Below are 22212 nucleotides of genomic sequence, written 5' to 3' on the forward strand. Positions count from 1 at the left end.
GTTCAGTTCCCAGCAACCAACTTTAGGTGGCTCATAACTTGTAACTCCAGGTACAGGGTATCTGATGCCCTCTTTAGGCATCCATTAGCACTGCACTCGTGAGTGCGTGAGTGCACACACACACAAAACAAAACAGATTTTGTTTTATTTTTAGTCAGCTGTCCTGGAACTCACTATGTTGATCAGGCTGGCTTCAAACTCACAAGAGATCCAGCTGCCTCTGCCTTCTTGAGTGCTAGAATTAGAGGCATGTGCCACTATGCCTGACTCCCAAATAGTTTCTAAGATCATATAAATTAATGAACATTTCCATCTGTTTAAAAGGAAAGAAAGGGAATTCATGGGGAAAAAAAATCACACCATGATCTGTGAAATTACCATACCTTGGCCAGGACATCCTCCTGTTCTGTTTTGACCCCAAACCTAGGTATGCATGAGTTAGTCAGGCTGGAGCTATGCATCAACTTCTTGACCCCACTGATCTGGGACATTGGCCTTTTCTTTTTCTCCTTTTCCTTCTGAGTTGGAGAGGGAATTTCCACTTCATGTTGTTTATCTTAAGAAATTCAGAAAACGTCCAAGATTTACTATTACTTCCACTTTACTCTTTAATCACATAACATATAAATGAACAAAGCGTAATTGATCACTACATATTCTAGAAAGTGCCTCCAAAGACTAGTTTTGCTTTTATAGTTGAACATAGTTGATATCCTCAAACACAAAACTAATTCTACTTTATTTAAAAGACCTCTTGCTAGACTATCCTTAGAGAAGACTGTAAGCTATGACAGCCGACTGAAAGAAAGCAAAATGCTTGGTTATTTAGTGTTCAAATTCCCAATGGAATTTCGAGGTTTGAAAACCACTTTTCCAACTAAGGTCTCCAGTTTCAACATTTACTTTAAAATGGTAGAGGCTTCATATGCAAATATATCAAGAACAGCAGCCTATGAACTCAGGAGCTGAATGAGTACAGGGAGTCACACTGTGAGAGCCTAAGCTGCACCTCAGAGTGAGCTTAGGACTTCTCCTTTGTTGTCTCGCTGTGCAATAGGAAGGGAATGTTTACAGTGCAGTCAATAGGGATCACAGACCATCCATAACATTATGTTACTGAGAGGCATCTGTGCTAATGTCTACAGTAAAAGTTACAGACATAAGGTATCTTAGTGAGGTCATCTCTGTGAAGGAAGTGAATAGCCTTAACTCATCCTTGTACAGTATAGGTTCAACAAACATCAGTACAGGAATTCACTCCTTAATACACAATAATCTGTTTTGAAAGTAAAGCTCTCTATCAAGGATGAACTCAAATCACCAGTTTTCACTTACTGCAACTTCTTTCTACAGCTAGGTTAGAGGGCTGTCTAACAAAGCCACACTCGGCTAAATTGGAAAGCATCCCTTAGGAATTCTGTCTGTACCTGCTGGCAGGGACTATTTCTAATTTATTATTTCCCTAATGCCCAGCAATGGTGGCCTTAAAAAATGTTTGATACATGAATGAATATTGTGATAAATATTTCATGATGTAGTATTGTGAAAAGACCTTGCTAGAGAGGTGGCTCAGTGATGTAGTGCTTGCCTAGCATGTGCTAGGCTGTAGGCTCGATACCTCACACTGCAGATAAACATATAAATAAATAATATACCATCTCACCCCAGATTGATTCTGAGGCTTCGAAACTTAAAGACTCATCCTACTAACATTATGCATTAAAAATAGAATTTCTAACATATATTTGGTTTCCAAACTGAGTTAAACTTTAACTGGCCTCTAAGCATAGGCAAGCAAACAAGCCTAAGGCAAGTTTTAATTTGCACATGGTTGCTCTCACCTAGGAATGTGCTCGATATGTACTCCGACACCTGGTTACCAGACCGACTCATTTCAGAGAGATGAGTGAGCTCCCGATTAAGCATCCTTTTGAACTGAAAGACAAAAGGAGAACCGTAGTAAGAAAAGAGGACATTTTAAGTGTCATGACATAAGCATGCCCCCAAACACAGAGAATTACACTTGAAGAATGTTCACGTAGTCGATGCTATATATTACAATTGTCCAACCCTAGAGAAAGTAACACTGATAACAATCTATGTTGTGACAGTGTCCACTAGGCACATGTAGATATGAAATGAGGTCAGTATGAATGAGAAACTGAGTTTTCAATTTCATTTAACTATAAATATTCAGTAGCTACCACACAATATTTACATATATATTATAGATAATAACAATGGCATTAATAAATAAAATTTAAAGATATTATCATCTGCAGAAAGAAAAATGTCATTGATGAATACAGATTACATGTGGCATTCTATACTTTTGCATGTTGTTTGGGGGGTTTTTTGCTTTTTATTGTTGCATGGTTTCATATATTTATAGTCAATTTTAGTTGTTTTTATGCCCTGGAGACCTTCTTCCTAACAACTCAGCCCTACTTTCGTGTCTTCTTTCTTGTAGGTGATCCACTGAGTCTAACATTGTATTTTTTTATCAGTCTATTTATCACTATTGAAAATGAATATATAATAATGATCAAACGTTAAAGTTCCAGGGATTTGGAGAAACCCAGCATTTGAGTAAATACTACATAACATTTGCTTCCAAAGCTGCACACATGTAGAAAGAGTAAGAAGTATTAGTTCTCAGAGACCACAGAATCTGCTGCTCCATCTCCCAGTCAGGAAACAGAAAGGAGGTCAATGCTTTACAACGTCACCATTTATTTCACTGAGTCTACTGTGCCTATGTCTACCTAGACACACTGCAGTTGTCTGCTACCACAGTAGGGAAATGTAAACTTCACTTCTAAAACACAAAACAAAGCTAACAACAGAGACAAAGGAACACGTGAGGACGTGGGGAAAGGGGAACACTGCTATTGTGGGTGTGAACTGGAATGGCTTTTATGGAAATTAGTTTGGGGGTTCCTCAAAAAGTCAAGAATAGATCTGCCATGTGATCCAGCTACACCACCGCTGGGCATTTTCCCAAAGGACTCTCTCTTACTACAGAGGTACCTGCTCATCTGTGTTCTTTGCTGCTTTATTCACAATGGTCAAGAAATGGAAACGACCTAGGTGTCTATCAATGGGTGAATGGATAATGAAAATGTGGACACAATGGGATATTACTCAGTTTTTTTTTTTGGTTTTATGAGACAGGTTTTCTCTGTATTGTTTTGGAGGCTATTGGTCCAGCCTGGCCTCGAACTCAGAGATCCACCTGCCTCTGCCTCCCGAGTGCTAGGATTAAAGGTGTGCGTCACCACCGTCCAGCTTTTACTCAGTTTTTAAAAAGCAAAATTATGAAAATTCCAAGTAACCAGATAGAATTGGAAATGATCACTCTGAGTGAAGTAGCACAGATCCAGAAAGACAAACATCACGTTTTCTCTCATTCACAGATGCTAGTTACTCTTTAGATATGTGTGTTTCATTTGGAATAGCCACAGAGCTCAGGGAATTAATGAGGGACCATATAGATAGGGTTTCTTAATGTAAAGTTTACCTTTAAGTCTAAAAATCTCTCAACCAGTAATGTTAATATGCCTCAATAGTTTCCAATAATCAACGTCCTGGTTTTGTTTGTTTTTTTGCTGTAATTGTTTTGTCAATTTGACACAACTAAAGCTATCTGGGAAGAGGAACCTCAATTGAGAAAATTCCTCCTGGACTGGAGAGACCAACCCAGTGGTTAAAAGCACCAGTTGCTCTACCAGAGGACCTGGGTTCTATTCCCAGTACCCACACAGTGGCTAACAACTGTTCGAAACTCCAGTTCCAGGGGATCCAATTCTTTCTCTCTCTGGCTTCCATGACCACAATGCATTCACGTATTACACAGACACACATACAATTATAACACTCATTCACTATGAGAGAGAGAGAGAGAGAGAGATGCCTGTAGAACATTCTTAATGACTGATGTGGTCATATAAGAAGGCAAACCAGGCAAGCCATGGAGAGGAAGCCAAGAAACAGCACTGCTCCAGGGTCTCTGCTTTGGTGCTTGTCCCAGGTTCCTACTCTGACTTCTCCTGGTGACATTCTACCTGGACATGTAACATGAACTATGCCCTTCCCTCTGCAAGTTGCTTTTGGTCATGGGGTTTTATCATAGCAACAGAAAGCAAGCTGAGATGTTCAGAACAATGCAGTTTTCCAATACATAAACTAAGTACTATTAAATACTTGATCAAAAATGTAAAATGATGATTTTATTCTTGTCTTTGGTAGACTGTGAAACTTTACATCTCACTATGAAAGCTCACGTGTTCTAGAGAGGAGGAGTGAGCTCTTCTTTCCGGAGTGTTGGAAATGCAGTTCAGAACTGAACTGACCTAGTTAGAATTTTCAAAAATCTTGCTTTTCATAATTTATACAGAGATGGCCCATCAAGAATCCAAATAGTTTGACAAATGTCTTCCAAAGTCAACCCTAGGAAATCCAAATTAGGTACAACACTTCAACCATCACTGCAAACACTGGGGTTGATCAAGATAATAGTAATCAACTGTTAGACACAGGGAATGAACACTAGCTTTCCCTTACAGGTAAAAGAGAGAAACTGGCTACCATGAGTACAAATTCTCTTTGTCAATTTGCAGGTAGAGTTTAATCTCAAACCTGGGAACACAAAACTTACTTTTTATAAATCCATGTATTTGTATACATTCTTGTTAAGCATAACATACACATGTATGGTAGAAAAATCTAGAAAGCTAAACAAAGATTAAAAAATATTTAAACCACCACTGCTTAGAAATAAACCACATAGAATTAGCTATATTATCTCCCGGGCCTTTGTATTGCTATATATACTGCATCACATACTATGGGATGTTGGGTCCTATTTGTTTTCAGTTAGCAGTCCACACTCCTTACAAAAGTAAACCTTGAGGTTTCCTGGGAATATTTCAAAGTATTTTTGACAATAACTAGAAATTGGTGTCAATTTCATCAAGTTATGTTTCCTTAAGTAAATTATTAATTTTATAATTTAATCAAACTAACCATTTAGGCTGTCTTATATTCTGCCTACCACATAACAGACACTCAGTATTATTCGAGAGTTCTTTCTCTTAGCTCCCTTTTTGGTGATCAACCACGACTTTGGAGCCTTTAATTTTGATAGCCGATTTTTAATCAATGCAAGAGACACATGAATGGAACTGATTGCAGACACATATACAGCCAGCCTCACTTTATCCAGTTGCATAAAGAAATTCAGAAGGCAATCCATATGGGAAATAATCACAACCAAACATATATAATTTACCCTTGGAAAAATGTACTCATTAGGCAAATATATATTGAAAAGAAGGTATTCTAGATGTTTTGAACATGTATCCAGTGAAGTATTCTTTTTTTGACTTCAAGTAGTCCATGCAGTCAGATGAAGTTGTCATTTAGAACTGCCTAACTGTGATAACGTGGGGAGGGGTGAGCACACCACCATGAGCCTCTCAGGAACTGCAGTCACCTTGTACATCTCTCAGTGTAACTCAGTACCATAGTCTAGCTTTCCGAGGACAACTAGAAACACCGGACAGGCATCCACAGATGCCCCTCTACCTTACACACAGACCAGTGGGATTAACATGCTATCTCCACCCCAGCAGAAAAATGTTCCTGTTCACTCTACCTGCAGACACATCACACAAATTATTTGACTTTCTGGAAGGATAGTAACATGATGTACAATTATTCTCGCCATTTTGTTTCCATAATTCATCAGCAGAGTCAGTGCAATCGCTAAGGTTAAAAACTGCCACTGAAAAGATTCTTCTATGCAGCCAGACTACACGTCACATTGCCTACCCCCCTGAATAGTGCTGTATCATACATAGCCATTATTCCCACACTCCTCTCCCCTCTTTGTTCGAAGCATGGAAACACAGACTGGAAGAACCCTGCATCACACACCTGTCTCCTTAACAAAGGTTGCAAAAGAGGGCAACATTTCATTTTAACATAACAAAGTATCTAAAACAACTTCCTAAAGCATTCTCCCATGGGATTTCCAAAGAGCACAAGGACATTTGGGAAAAGGGGTTAAAACTGTTACCTTTTTTTGTTTTGTTTTTTGGCTACTGCAAGTAAAAATTTCAATCTAGGCATGCTAAATTAATAACCACAAAAGTGGCCACAAGTGCTCTCTCAACTTTGTAGTTGATTGCCTGGTGTATTAAAGAAAAATATGCTAAAGCTTTTAACAAACAATTATAAGGTAGATCTCTGTCATTTCAAGTAACTACGTTTATTAAGGTACTTACAGACTAATTACCATGGGTAGGGCAGAAAGGACAGTTTAAAAAGCTAACAGAATGTCTCCTCACACCACCATCAGACCCCCTAACTGATTTAGGGCAGGCAAGCACAAAAATGCCTTTCAATAAGACCCCCATGAAAAGTACTATTCAATTGAGCATGTAGCTGTGTTTTAAAGTTACCTCTATTTTATGTTGCTTAATTTCTTACTGGTCCTGTTTTCCTCTAAGTGGTTTTAAAGCATTACAAAGAATGGTTACAACTAGGGGGAAAAGGGAAGATTTTTCAGTGGATGCTTTTGAGGTCTTTGTTCTCATTATGCAGCAGAGTATGTGTGTGCAGCATTTAAATCATAAAGCGAAGTCCAAAATGCAGCCAATTTGAACGCTGTATTGTGTGTTTTAGAATCCCAGCTCTTTGCTTTGCAGTCTTCATTTAAGACGGTTAAAGTTGCAAAATACATGATAAAGCAGGCTAAGCTTTTATGAATTCAACCCTCTGTAATTGTGCACCAGGACTGGGTGGGTGAACGACACACTCTCAGTGCATGAAAAGATGCGGTGTGGCCAGCAGCAGAAAATGACTACAGCTTCCATCACAAAACTCTGCTAACAATCATTTGAATATGAGCCCTGCAAGTGTAGAAGACACTAATATTAAGACCAATTTAAATGAGCATTGCATTGTCCACTGTTTCCATTGTGAAATTCTAATGACCTTTTGAATATGATGCTTGCAAGTGTGGGAGACATCAATAATAAGACCCACTTAAATGAGTGCTGCATTGGCTCTATAAAAATGAAGCTTTCATAACACCAAATACCAATATTAGACTTTCTTAAAGGGGTTGGGGCAGAATGTTAACACGGGCACAAAACAGTACAGCAATTTCCCCCCTACCAAAACATAAGTCCTACCTAATGTTCTATATTTAGATTTGTGTAGGCATTATTCATAGTCATAATACAAACATAGGGTCCTTAAAACGCCTCGATGAGCTACAACAGCTAGAAGATAGTGTCTCGGGAGGGAATGGGTATTCTTACATTTACTTTTCACTGGAATTTTAAAACAAGAAATGACTAACAAAACTTAGACAATGAAAAGCATTTTTAAAATCTGGACTACCATAGAGATTTAGAGAGAATAGAGAAATCCTAACTGTATGCATGACCAAAACAGAGATGAGATTTCTAGCTTTCTTAGAATGCTAGTCAACTTCAACAGCAAACATGAAAGTTTCCTTCACAAAGAAATAAAAAAATAAACAAAACCTTCAATATGAAAGTCCTTAAGGCAATGGAATATCTTTGAAAATGGGTTATGACTATCACAGACATTCAAGGCTGAACCCTACTTCCTGAAACGATGCCTCTTTGGAGACTGAATAAGGGTTTTCTATGTCCCGCTTCTATCCTGGAGACAGAACTCAATAACAGCTTTAGCACAGAGCAGGCAAAAGTTCGCCCAGAATCCACACAATCTTATCAATTCCTTGTATGAATTCATTTCTTGAGATTTAAAAAAGCCACAGCACAAATAAACTTTCTTATAGTTATTCCAGATAATCAAGTTTGCATTATAAGTAAAGTATATCATCTGTAGCTGTACAGACAAAGGTGAAAAAATTTTCTCTTGAAGTCAAAAGTAGCACTGATATTTAGAGCCACACATAAACTGACAAGTCTTAAATACTGCATGCTAATCAAAACTCACCAGTCACAGTAAGGAATTATGTATGGCAATTTATTTGCAATTATTTCATTACCTTGTTATTTCATAGCATACCTCAAATTCACACAGGATAGACAAAAGAACTAATGTACATTCAAAAGCTATCTTAGTAGGCAAACTATATCCAACAGTTATACAATCTTATCTTTGGCAACAAAAACACACACTTCTTTCTTTCCTAGTTCATATCTAAGGGAAGAATGTAAAGTTGCTCAGACACCATTATCATTTGCTAAAAATATCTATCATTTATGCAATCAGATTAATCAGTTTTAACAGCAAAATAAATCTTACCTTTATGTAGCCCCAAGACACAGACAGTAAATAGTTTGCTTCAGGCATTTTTGATAGATTATGTGTCTATATATGTGTATATATACCAGCAAGTTCTAAAACGTATCTCTTCGAACCTTGATTTTTAACAATCTCCACAAACCGGTCAGCGTGTGGGAATTTAAAGATTTTTGGAAATTAAGTATAAATAAGAAAGCATTGTGTTATGGTCCCATACAGCCGTCTTCTCATTAAATACATGCCGTTTGAAAAACTCCAGAATGGAACAAAATTCAGCAACTATTCTGAATAAGGAATATCCATCTGATGAAGGACCAGCTAAAGAGCTAAGGGTCTGCATCTTTCTCTCTCGAGCTCCAGGGCTTAATGAATAATGTATGCCAAGATGCTTAGTTGCGAGAAAGACTAGTTCTGTCAAAAGCTACCAAATAAGGAACTGAGGGGGAAGCCGGGAAGAAAGGCACAAAACCCCACCCATAGAACCAACTCTGCACCAATCGCGTTCCATCCATGATCTAAGAGGGCAGGGGGCATGGATGCGGTTCAGGCTGCTTTGTGATTGGCTCCCGAGGTGAGCCTCTGGGGGAAAAGAGGCTTTCCTCCCCACATGGAGAACGCCATTTAATAAAGGTTTCCCTGCAGCTACAAGGATGCCTGTGAAAAGATGAATGGGGCTTCCCTCTCATAGGGATGGATAATGACGGCCAAACTTCGCTATCTGTATTGCTTCTTTATAAGCGTGGCCAGTCTGTGTGGGGCTGTCTGTAGATCCTAATAATCCCCTACGACTTCTTGCATTTAAATTGCCTCCCTGACTCAAGTCCCAAACACGTGGCTTCCCTGGTGATAGAGATATCTTTGCTTTCTCCCCGGCTCAACACACAAGCACAGGAATTACGAAAAGCCACAGGTCCAGACTCCACAAAAGAGACCGCATCTCTTCCCCTTGGGGAGGCTGCTTTCTGTGTCCTTTGTTCCTATTGTTATATGACAACCTACAAAATGTAAAGAGTAAATCTGACTAGGGGAGGGACGGGTATCTAAAAGTTCATATCCCTTACAGCTACAGAATGCAGCTGTACATGATGACCTCAGCTTCTATTCTGATCAGAGGAACTTTTTTTTTTTTTTTTTATAAATCATTCCACATGAAGTTGAAAAGGGACTGAATAGCTTTCAGGAATGCAGAATTGAAGAATGGAGAGTAATCACACCTTTTATCAGGAGGGCTAAAAAAAGAACTCCGCATTCTTTCGGGAAAGCCAACCTTTTCTACTCAGTTTGACATAGTATTATTCTATGGAACTCTTATCCCAAAGAGGAAAGAGGTCTTGTGGATGAGAAAAGATAAATGTATTTCTCTCTCTCTCTCTCTCTCTCTCTCTCTCTCTCTCTCTCTCTCTCTCTCTCTCTCTCTCTCTCTCTCTCTCTTATACACACACACACACACACACACACACACACACACACACAAACTTCTGCATAAGGCACCTGCTTTTGTCTCTGTTCATTTCTGTTCATTACTCTGGGCTTCTGTGACTCCCTGACTTGGTCACCGCATAGCTTTCTTTATCAGGCCTGCCTTAGTATGTTTTCACTGTTACACCTGCCTAGCACGGTAGTTCTGCCATGTCCCTTTCCATAGTTCCCTCAGTCAATGGTATGCTGAAAATGTGAGATGGAAACTTCCAGAAGTAAGCATTCATAAATTTCTAATAATGCTGATGATAGTAGACCTGTTGCTAACCTTCTTCTGCATTTTTCTCTATTTTCTTTTACTGTGCCTTATTTATTAATGTTACAGTTTTACATGACTAAGAGCCTGTATAGGGTTCTCTACTATCCAGTTTCAAGGTGGGGGGTCTTGAAGCCTGTCCTAGGGGTAATGGTGGGAAAGACTTTCACCTCTTTGGTATTTCTGTTAGGTACCTTGCTGCTAGGGTTCTCAGCCATTCCACACCTTTGTATTCACTTCCTAAGTTCTTCTAAATCCTCAAGCTCAATACTCCACCCAAGCAAGCCACCAGAGCACCCCCTTTCTTGTCATCCATTTCTGTTACCTCTGACTTGGCCTGTCTTTTCCATCACGTTTTCCACTCCCTCCATGGCTCTGGCTTTCTCTGTGTTCTTGTCATGTCTTTGCCTCTGTTAATGCTTCAGTCTCAAGCTCCACCGACACTGTGTCAGGCCTACACTCGTCTGTGACTACTTCTCGCCGGAACTTTAGTAGCGCATTTCCCAATTCACAATACTCTCCCATTTCAAATGCCCTGCCAGTCACCTGGAGCGTTTACAAAAGCGTGAACCGTTTTTCTATTTAAAGTAGATCGTATAACTACTCCAACTGCAGCCGCTGGGCCCATGTTTCTTCCAGCGCCTCGGACGAAATCTGTGACTCTTTCTGTCCATTCAGTAGGTGTCTCGTGTGAGTCACACGCTATCAGGTGTTTCGTATAAATCACCCAGCTGGATCCTTGAGTAACCCTAGGATGTTCCTACCACAGTTCTCCCCTCATTCCCGTAACACTGTGACCAAGTCCTGTCTTCTATGAAATGCCATTTCGGCCAGTCTGCTCCTTCTCATTCCCATTCCCACCACATTCATCCTAATCTTTAGAGAATCGGGGAGCGGCTTCAGTGTTAGCACACATACCTCATCCTTCAGGTCCGTACAGTGAGAGTTGTAGGGAAAAATGCTTTTCCCAACTTTACCATGAGACACTGTGAACTCCAACTTCAAACCTTAGTGCCCAGCTTCTTAAATTGTGGGTCAGGAGCCCACGCAAGTGCATGCAAGGTCACCCATGTTATAACAGTACAAGGTTTCGGAACACATGGCAACCTTAATTTGAAATCAAATGCACAGACTCTAAGGTATTTCTGGTCTTGCCTGTGTTGTATAACTTGACTTCACAGAACTTAGGTATACACACACACACTGCACTATGCATGAGTTCCTGCCAAGTAACAGCGGAGAGCAATGCAGGCAACGTTTTGGCTCATGTCAGATATACTGTATATTATGAATTGCAGCACTTTTGCTCTACACACAGTAAAAATATAATTACAGAAAACATGCTCGATACTTTTCAATCTTGCTTTGGCAAGTTAAGCATCAAATTAGTACATCTTTGGATTGTACTGATAGACTACTTGATTTAGAAACGGCTGTTTGAGCTGCTGACTTAAGTAGCTTTGGTTTTTAAATCTTTCAAAAATTTGTGTTGGTAAGATTAAAACAGAATTTACAATTTTTTTCAGTTGACCCTAATCACATCTCTGTCATTTTGCACTCTGTATTTATGCAAAGGGATGTTGTTATAGCATTGATGATTACAAAATAAAAATGTTGATCAATGTTGTATCCTACAGTATCAAATACACAGCCACAATTCAATCCTGTTTATAAAATTAAACAAGCATTTCCACCTCTTCAGGACGCAAACTAGTTTTAGTCTCTGATAAATGGTAAAAACTGTAAGCACACCAGAGAATTGTTTTAAAATACACATCTTTGTAATTTACTATCAGTTAAGTGTTGGACTGATGTATTTTTTTTATACACCCTTATGCCTAGGGTCCCACGAAAATTTCCCAGACAAAGGTTGAAGAAGCCTTTCTTTAGCATACAACCCTAAACTTGGAGGGTGCTCACTGTGGCAGCTAATCTGCACAGATGACAGCCTCTGACAAACTGTTACACTTTAGAGTGAGTCTGAGCTGGCCTGTGTCACCAAGTGATGCTGTGTGACTGCAGGGTCCAGGGTCTGGGAAGACTTATTGCTTCCACCTTGCCATTTGAAGGTGCTGCAGTGCCAGCATGGAGGAAAGTCTGAGAAAGTCCACGAGGACTTCATGGGAGAGGAGAAGGAAAGGCATGAGGGGTGGGGGACAAGGAGAGGGAGAAACTACAGGCACACATTTCAGTTACCATCCACGGGAGCTTTCAGCTGCGTGCAGCCCAGGAATACCTGATTGTAACACACGTGGCCATCACTGACCTGGCACCATGAGCAGCAGAGGACACATCTTTTGAGACAGGGCCGTGAAAACGAGACCAATGTGCAACACACCTGGGTCACAAGGGGATTGGCTATCACACAGCCAGGAGGAGGCAGGCCTGGGATCTGAGCTCTGTCTGACTGGCTGGCTTCACAGTAGTCCAAAGTGACAAAGGCTACCTAGTGAGCCCCATACACAGCACACAGCTCTGCGGGTGTCCATCATATGTGGGAAAAGTCAAAAGATGACCTAAAGTAGGGCAGCACTCAGTAGGGGCTGAGAAGGGTTTGAGGGAGGCGATGTGGGTAAAGATGATGTAAATGTGGAAATGTCTCACTGAACTCCGCTAAGATCTGCAATTAATGCACGGCAACAGGACAACCGCATTTTGGAGTTTGTTCTTTATTTAGCGTAAAGACTCTATGAAAGGCCTGTGACCATCCAAGGTCTGTGCTATATCCAATACTGCTGCGCTTGAAATACTTATGAATGGGTGTGTTGACTCTTAGAGCATATCAGACTAGGGGAAGTTTTCCTAGAAATAATATTTTATTAAGTACCACTCATAAGATGGAAAATATATAATTCTCTAATCAATCTATATTCATTTTATACCTTTCTAGCTAAAATTAAAGAGAGAAAGGGAAGTTTTTAGTAGTCACAATCAAGTCAATATAAAGTCGTTGCTTACATATTCTGTACTGCTTATATTGGATTAACAGAGGAAAATCTGATTACTAATTTCTTCAGCCAGAATTCTGAGGCCAAACTGAAATTCAGACATAAATAGCAAACTACGGTCTCTGAAAACAGTCTCTATTTGTTTCCAAGTCCCTTGAGATAGTTTTCAAGGGAGTCAATAGCAATCCAGAATTTATTTATAATAAGTCCTTTCAATTACATAATTTATAATTCACTTTTGCATTATAAAAGCCTTTCTTGAAAATGCTATTGGGAGAGTCTAACCACAAGTAAATCCATGACATTTATTTGTATTTGGCTCCCTCTAGCGATGAATTACACGAATTTGACTTAACCAGCTCTGAGCCCCAGACTTTGAAAATGGTGGGTTTAGGATAGGGAAAGAGAATAACATTACAGGGGACCAGAAAGCTCAAATGTACCATTTTAGAAATGGTATCTTCTCTGGAGAGTATCATGGAGACTTAAAGGAAGAACACCATGTTGATTTTAAAAACAAAGAAGTCATCCAAAACATCCAATACCTTTTACTATCACCGAAACCGCTTTATTTAAAACAGGAAATAACTGAAACACTTATTTAGAAAGATTCTAATGCAAGGCATGTTACTTATGCTGAGAAGTTCCTAGAACTGAATTAACACGAACCTGAGGTGGAGGCTGGGTTTTTATTTCTTTGCTAACAAAGCACACATAAGCACAAGGGATGGTCTGGAAAGAGACTGTCCCCATGGGCTCAGCTGTGTGAATACTGGGTCCCCATTTACTGGTGCTGTTTGAGCTGTTCGGGCATGTTTAGGAGGTGTGGCCTTGCTGGAGGAAGTATGCCACTGGGGACAGGCTTGAGCTTTAATAGACACACCCTCTTCCCATTCTCGATCTGCTTCCTGTGTTGGTTCAAGATGTGAGCTCTCAGTTTTCCTGCTCTAGCCACAATGCTTCTGTTCTGCCAGATTCACTCTTATGTCCCAGAACAATAAGCCAAATACAGCCTTTCTTCTGGGAGTTGCCCTGCTCATGGTGTTTTTATCCCACTAAGAGGAGTAACTAATAAATATAGTATTCTGCTATCGTTGATACAGTTTGGATTCGTATAGACAGTTTTGTATATTCATAACTACTTAGTCAACTATGTTGTCATCATATCTACCCCTAATATGACTTCAGTTTCCCTGAAGATTAGTCAAAACTTCCATAAAAGAGGCTTCTTCGCTTCTGAGTTTGAATGGAGGAGGTCAAGCTCTCACAACAGCAGACGGCAGTATTTTATGCACAGGAAATGCTACAGACAGCACCAAGTAAAACAACAAACTATTCTAGTCAACACATAATGATGATGGTCCTAAGCTGCTTTTATGCACCCATCATTGAAAGACAAAAAAAATATGTTTACTGTGTGCCCATCTTAGTCCAAAGTTCTAGGCCTGCTGGAAGGAAGACATCCCATCATGGTAGAGCTTGGTGAACAAAATCAAGCCTTCTCAAAACCAGCATGATTTTCATAGGTTTGTGTCTACTCATTATTCTGTCCTCTGTATAGTCAGTGAAAATCTGCCTCCTATCCACAGCACATGACCCTTTCTCCTCTAATAAGATGGCTTTTGGTCTAAGGCAGAATTTCCCAGAATATAATGTAAAGAACATCGGTCTAGTAAGACACCTTTCAGATGATTTCCATCACAAACTTATCCTTTGGAAACAATGCTAGCCTTTATGGAGATTACATACATTAACATAGTCTAAAGCTGTACTTTGTTACTGTGCAAGAACTGTACTATGGAACCTCATTCATTTATTTCTTCATCTGTTTGCTTGCTTGCTTAGTTGAATATAACATTTTCCAAACTGACTTTACTACTGGGCCTTTGTTATTACCAACAAGGACAAATGAACCACAGCACCCAAGCTCCATAGAAAATTCCTGTAAAAGTAACAGCGCTAGACGCAGAGTGTTTTAGAAGGGTCATTCACTTATCTTTGCCAGATATTCGTTAAACAGCTACCAAGCAGCAACAAATAAATAAATAAGTAAGTAAATAAATAAATCACAGACCAAATGAATAAACGAGTGACAAGATGATGAAAATCCAAGTCAGGAAAATTCCCACAGGTTAAGATGAGAGCCGAGAAGGGACCCAACTATCTAGAAGATCCAGTCACTGAGTGCTGGTCAGGAGGTGTGTGCGCAACCTGTCCACCAACTGAAAACCAGTGAAGGATGAAAACCACAAAGGCTGGGGAGACAGGACAGGGAAGAGGGGTGGGAAAGGTTGGCTGACACATACCCTGGGGTGTGGTCAGATGGGAACGGGCGTTCTGGTGTGCCATACAGAATAATCTGGTGTGCCCTACGGAATAATCTGTGTACTTCCCAAGGCCAGAAGAAAGGCCATGAGGAAGTGCCAAATAGGAAAATTTTTCCCGTTATAGGGGTTTCATGATCTATACGTGTCTTGAAACGTCCCGTGATGGATTCCTATTAACGTGCACAATTTTTGGTTTCACGTATCAATTAGAAACAGTGTCAAACTTTAAAAAGTAAAGAAAATCTGAGCAGATTCCACTATGCAGAATGAGATTGTGTGAGACCTCTCAGCCTCGAGAGTGCACAGAGATACAGCTGGAAGGGTGGGAGGAGACACAATATGATTTATATTTTAAATATGATGCGGTTTACACTTATATCAAACAGGTGGGAGAAAAGAAGCTCTAGAAAGAGAGAGCGAGCTGCCATGACTTCACAGGTTAACACTAGGACTAAAGAAAGGACCTAAGGTGCAGACACCCGGCTTGCTCAATGCCTGCTCGGATGCTGTCAGTACTAAGGTAGAGGGGGTGATGGTGGGGGCTTTTGCAGGAGAATAAGAAGGTGAATCCTGGTCCAGTGCAGTGATATTTAAGCATACGAAGATTCCATGTGATTTTTAGCCCTACAAAAATCCTCCAACCCTCACCCCTCCGCTATCCCCACATTCTTCCAGAGTTCTATACTAGGAAGGTGGCCAGAGAACTGGGTTCTGAATAGGCAGCCACTTCCACACCCTCCAAAGGCACCACCCTAAGGCAGACTAATCCCTTCCTTCAAAACTTCTCATGGTGTTTTTGGAGTGGTACAGCAGACAGGGCACGGATGGAGAGTGGATTGTTTTAAAATCCCACTTCACTGCTGAGTAGGAACGGGAAAGCCTGAGTGATTCCTCACCTAAGATCACACAGAAATAGTCAGAGTTAGAATCTGACATCCACAAAGAGCACCGTCTGTGCTATTTACATCTTCTAAGAACGAAGACTCAACGGGAGGCGGCCATGAAATTGAAAGCAGTATCACAATGGGAATGAGGCATGATGATTCAAGCCTGTAATTCCAGCATCCGATATGTGTATGCTGAAGGACTGTTACGAGTTTGAGGCCAGCCTGGGTTACTCACTGAGTTGTAGGTCAGCCTTGGCTACAGGGTGAGACATTATCTCAAAACAATAACACAATAATGGGGGTAGGAGGATGGGAGGGAGAAGACCTCAACAAAAGAAAGCACAGCTTAATAACGGGATTTTCAAACTTTGCAAACCTGACCGAGAACTGTGAGACATACAATGGTATGGAACACAGAGTTCTTCAGGTTCTCATGATTCCACACAGTGTGTTATTTCAGGCTCTGTACCATGAGGGGACGAATAAGAGTTGACATGGTGGTCTAGCATTGTGTAAGAAGCAGGTGCTGGAGTTCAACCGTTAGCTTTATTATCCAGCAGAACCATTTGTTGTGGGATATTTGTACACTGTGAGAAGACGTATTTCTGTGATTGGTGCAATAAAAAGCTGACCAGCCAATAGCTAGGCAGGAGGTACTTTGGGAAGAGAGAGAACTCTGAGAAGAAGGCCGTGTCACCAGCCAGATGCATAGGGAACAGGATGAGCAGTACAAAGAAATGAGGTAAGGAGTCATGTGACAGAATATAGATGAAAATAAATGGGTTAATTTAAATTATATATGAGCTTTGGGACAAGCCTAAGCTAAAATGGAGCTTTCAAAATTAAAAGTCTCTGTGTTGTTATTTGGGAGCTGGTGGTACAGAGAAAGATTCAAGACACCCATTTCCATCACATGGAAAACAATTGGATTAAGAATGGTCTTCAGAGCCCTGCAATGATGTCTGCCCAATAATGTGTGCAAGGGATGGCTTCTCTGCAAACTCCTGAAATTACCAACAGCAGTTGAGAAGACATTTGAGATCTCCATTGTTCTGGGACCACTTCTCAGAATGTTCGGAGCTGATACATGCAAATTCCCAGACAGGAATGGGAAAGTCCTTAACAGTGGTAGACTGCCTTTCCTGGATGTCTCTTGCTGCTGCTGGGGGTCTATTCCACCTGACTAAATGTGTATCAGTATATGTCACTAGCAGCATCCTTTAAATGGAGCTCTCTCTATGTCCCTTCAAACTGATTTGATACCAGAACAGAATAAATAAAAACAACCCACAACTCAGGGGTGGGTTTGAGAAGCTTCAATGGAAGGGAGTACTGAGCCCCATTCATTTACGTGAAAACACTGCAAGCATTGTGAACAGTGATCAATGGCTGAGCATGAGCAATTATAGCTTTGTCTGTCACTTTCCCCTTACAACTAGGGAAGCACATACATTAATCAGAACATATAAACTTTCATTTGTGACACTATGGGAATAAACCAAGCAGATGGCATCCAGAATTATTAGTTCCGATCATTCACAAAATTGTCTTCTAAAACTCACAGGGCAGCATAATATGTGTATATGTACCATATTTAATTATCCATTCATCAGTCAACGGGAATCCAGGCTGATTTTACCTTCTAGCCATTGTGAGTACTGCAATCAACATAGATGAGCAAATCTCTATAGAAGGATTCAGCATGCTTTGGGTCTATGTCCAGCAGTGGTAAAGTTGGGTCAACTGACAGATCTATTTCTAGCTTTGTGAAGAACCTCCATTTATGTAGTGGCTGCCAGTTTTTACTTCTATGAATAGTGAGGGCTTCCTCTTTGTCTTTTTATAAAATTATATTTATCTTTACTGTGTATATGTGGTGTGTGTACATGCTTAGGCACACACACACGCATACACACATATATACACACACACACACACACACACACACACACACACACACGAATGTACACGAATGTAAGCCGATACTGGGGAGGCCAGTCCTTGGATCCCCAGAAGATGGAGTTACAGGTGACTGTGAGGCCCTCTAGAAGAGCAGGAAGTACTCTTAACACCCCAGTCATCTCTCTAGTCCTGTCATTTGTTTTCTTTTTTTTTTTTTTTCGAGACAGGGTTTCTCTGTTTTGTTTTGGAGGCTATCGGTCCAGCCCAGCCTCGAACTCACAGAGATCCGCCTGCCTCTGCCTCCCGAGTGCTGGGATTAAAGGCATGCGCCACCAACGCCCGGCCTTCATTTGTTTTCTTAATCTTAGTCCTGACTACTGAAGATGTACAGCACACTTCTATGTGGACATATAACCTCATCTCAGTTTTTCATCTACAAATTCAACTGAGAAGCTGTCCAAGATCTGCCCCCCCCCCCACTGTTGGCTTCTCCTCCTAAACATTTAATTATCTCCATTTCATTGTCTGGGTTTAGAATCACACCTCTCTGGCAGTGTCTTACCAAAATCACCCAGTCTTTCATGTCAACTTCAACCTGTCCCAAGCCCTTATCACCACGCTGCTTAGTTCTCTGATTCTACTTGTTTGGGGTCTTTCCCCTCAAGATGACCCATTCTGTACCCTGCCTCCTGGCGCACCTTCTTAAAATCACTGTTTCTAGGGTCCTTATCATCAAATGTGAGCGTTCCTCGGGGTCCCCAGGAGTTACAAGTGGCTTAGACTAGCAAATAGGGAAGCCTATGATGCTGCCAAATCTACAGGTCTCATGCCCACTTCTGGTCCTCTAACTGGATTCTCTCTCTTCAAGTCAGTCTTTTGCTTCTAGAAGAACCATTAACCTCCCATCTCCACAGAAACCCAATGCAGAGAAACCTGCAAGCATGCTCCATTCTACTCTGCCCTGTCTAACTGCTGGAAAACACCTCTTCACTCATTACCATCTACATAATCCCTAAATCTCAGCTCAAGCTTCAGTAGTACTGATTCTGGGATGCTTCCCAATCATTCTGCTCCTCTGGCTTGCACGAATGCTCTCTGAACTTCTCTACAAAGAGATTAAGTTGTGTATTGCTCATTAACACACAATGGCTTGCTCGTGTGGCTATCTATATTTTCAACCATGTTATCTGCATGTTTTGGCAGATCTGTGTTTGCATATTAGCACTCACACACAGAAATCTCAGTTTTCACACAAGAACCTTGGAACAATCAAATGGCCCCTAAAAACAAGGCCAAAACAAACTATCACTGAAACACTAAAAACTATATGTGGTTGTCAGAAGTCACAAGGTATAAAACATAACCAATCTCTACTAGTGTTTTTTTTTTACCCACAAAGTGGTATATTGATGCAGAGAGTGGTGACAAATCATTCCAAATAACAGACACACCAAATGCAAAATGTCATTTAAAAGAGATGTTGATAAAGACCCAAATCAATGTCAGATATAGTGTTGTCAAAAGTTCGTCACCTAAAGATAGGAGTCTTGACAATTATCACAGGACTTCCTTGGCCCAGACCATCTTAACTTATCTATCTCAGTCAAATGGACTGGGTAAACTGGTTGATTTCACGAATCTCTTTCACCTCGAAGGATAAAGACTCTTACAATTAAAAACAAAAAAGCAGACTTCAAGTAAGTAGCACGATCTGATTTTTCTGCAAAGTGGCTGACATGAAGCAGAAAGTGGATCATTCACATATGTGGTGTCTCATCTCCAACCCCTATAACAACTGCACCACTAGGGAATTTCTTGTCACTGGCCATGGCTAGTGTCAGACTCATGACTAAAACCCCATCACTGAGCTGGCACCAGATCCAAGGCCGTCTCTTCCCCTCCTGTTCTCAGCTGGACTGCCATCTCTAATCGGTGCAAAGATTAAAGGGCCGACCTTTAGTTTTCGTCTCTACTTGTCGCAGGAGGAGACACCCAGTATCTTGATTGATCTCTGGTACTTTGCTAACCACAGTCTCAATATTTCACTGAATCAGGTGCCTTGGAAGTCATCCATGGTGAGAGAAAATCAAAGCACAAGAAAAGGGCCAACTCTGAGACAACAGAGTGAAAATCTACACGTACCCCTTTCCTGTGACTGCCTTCATACATATTCTCTCCAAGTAACCAGAGTTAGCTGGTCAGTTTAAATAAAAATATGCTATTACAGGGTGCTAGGTTACCGGACTAAAACTAAAGTAAACAAACTCGGTGAGCATCACAAATGCAAGTGAACAAGGTTCCATAAATCACTATGACTGGGTATCAGGATTTCAAAGGCACCCTGTAAGCTCTCCCCGCGCCTGTTGACTCAAGCTCCAGTTGCAATGGGTTACCTATACAGCAGCATATAAAGTTGACCTTTCATGTTTAAAAATAGTCACAGTCCTATCGCTACTAAAGATAGTCCACAGTGTCTCCGTGTGCAGGGAGCCCACTAAGCACTTTATGTAAGCTTTGCTTCTTTTTTTACAGGAGTCCTGTAAGGTGGGTTATGTTAGTTCTGACTGATAGAAAAATGGGCTCCGAGAGATGGAAATAATTGAATTATCCAAAGTCATATCTCTATTGTGGGGTAGACTTCCACACAGTCCTGAGATTGCCCATCAGAACTTAGGGAACATCAGAACAGAGAAAAGGGGTTGCTATCACCTGTTCCTTGGTGCCATTGTCCTGTTCTAGCACCCAATAGCAACTTAGGACCAATTGGCAGGACCCGCCACACTTATTTCGACACAGTTTATTCCCTCCTTTTGCAGCTTGCTCCCTGCTATGCCTAAGCCTCTTCAACTTCTACCCTTCACTCTCAAGCAACATGTTCCTCAGGGGATAGCCCAGGAGTTGGATTGAGCAACCTACCCATGCTTCTACTGGGCCATGACTCAAGGAGGTCACAGGTAAAGGAGGTGACACCAGCTTGTAGTGCTAAAGAGACTGAGCCTCGTGAAGCACACCACGGCCATAAATCTCACTCTCCAGTCAGCCCCAACCCTCCTCCCACATCCACAGCTGACTGCCCTCCCTTAGACGTTTGCACCCTTTGGCTGACCTGACTGGGATTTCTTTTATTTTCCTTCCAGGCTGTCCCGATGGCTCATGACAAGCGCATTTCACCATAGGAGCCTTAAGGCTAGAGAGAGGGCACCAACTGATCAGTTTGCCTGCAGCCAAGAGAGTTCTGACCCCAGGTCAGCTCCAGCTGCTCCTGCCTCTCCTTCTTCACTCACACTCTGCAGTAAGTTCTCCACTCTATCCTACTTTTCTCCAGTTTTCATGTTTTATCGCCATCCATGAATCTATGTCCCTATCTCATTCTGTCCCTACAGAAAACAAAAGTAATAACAACTATGAAACCACCTCCAAGACAACTTGCCCCAGTCGTAGGCTAATTTTAAAATCCTAAGCTTTTCCCCACTTTTTATGAATTTAGAATTTGTCTGCTGCCACAATCCCCACCATCAGTAAAGCTTCATCCCACTCAATCCCAAAACCCTTGGCCAACTTGGCAACTTAAGCTTTAGTGACACTGTCCCATCCAATCCCTCCCATAAAGATCAGTGTCCTGTTAAAAAGTGGCCTTGTCTAGTCACCTTCTAGCCTCACTGGCTGTCTTACATCACACTTCCCCTGTGAGCTCAAGGCTGAGGTGGTTTCACTCTCATCTGACATGACTTGGAAAAGAAGGCGGGCAGGACAAGATGTACTAGACTCCAGACATCTACAACCCTCTATTAACTAGAGGGTTCCCTTCTGGGAATCAGATTTTGCTGATACTGCTATTGCTATTTTGAAATCTAGTACTTACTAAACAGATGAAGAAATTAGATAATTAATGAAATGTTTATGTACACTTGGAAAACATAGCCTGAGAACATGCATCCTTCTCTCTCTCTCCATCCATCCCTGAATGACCGTAGAAAATGTTCTGACATATAGTGCATTGCTTCATAGACTATCCTACAAATTCCGGGTTGAGGTATGAGCAAACACACAAAAACATGGCTCCCATTAGGTGGTATGATACCATGCTGGAGCTTTCCAAGTAG

General features: G+C 41.0%; 1 protein-coding gene across 9 annotated transcripts in view; it reads right to left on the bottom strand.

The window, feature by feature from the left end:
• Pde4d (phosphodiesterase 4D) overlaps positions 1-22212 on the bottom strand; it is a 1369715-nt gene that overhangs the window by 20086 nt on the left and 1327417 nt on the right. For 8 of the 9 annotated variants that reach the window (XM_040728825.1, XM_040728824.1, XM_005065549.4 and 5 more), the window contains 2 exons: positions 1842-1935; positions 384-556 (listed from right to left, as the gene is read on the bottom strand). In XM_040728825.1, the coding sequence (XP_040584759.1) occupies positions 384-556; positions 1842-1935 (267 nt within the window). Of the gene's footprint in view, positions 1-383; positions 557-1841; positions 1936-8310; positions 8734-22212 lie in introns of those variants that run through there. The other variant, XM_005065556.4, reaches the window with a different exon arrangement.

The sequence above is a fragment of the Mesocricetus auratus genome, unplaced genomic scaffold, assembly GCF_017639785.1.
Source record: "Mesocricetus auratus isolate SY011 unplaced genomic scaffold, BCM_Maur_2.0 Super-Scaffold_100020, whole genome shotgun sequence".
Classification (NCBI taxonomy): Eukaryota; Metazoa; Chordata; class Mammalia; order Rodentia; family Cricetidae; genus Mesocricetus; species Mesocricetus auratus.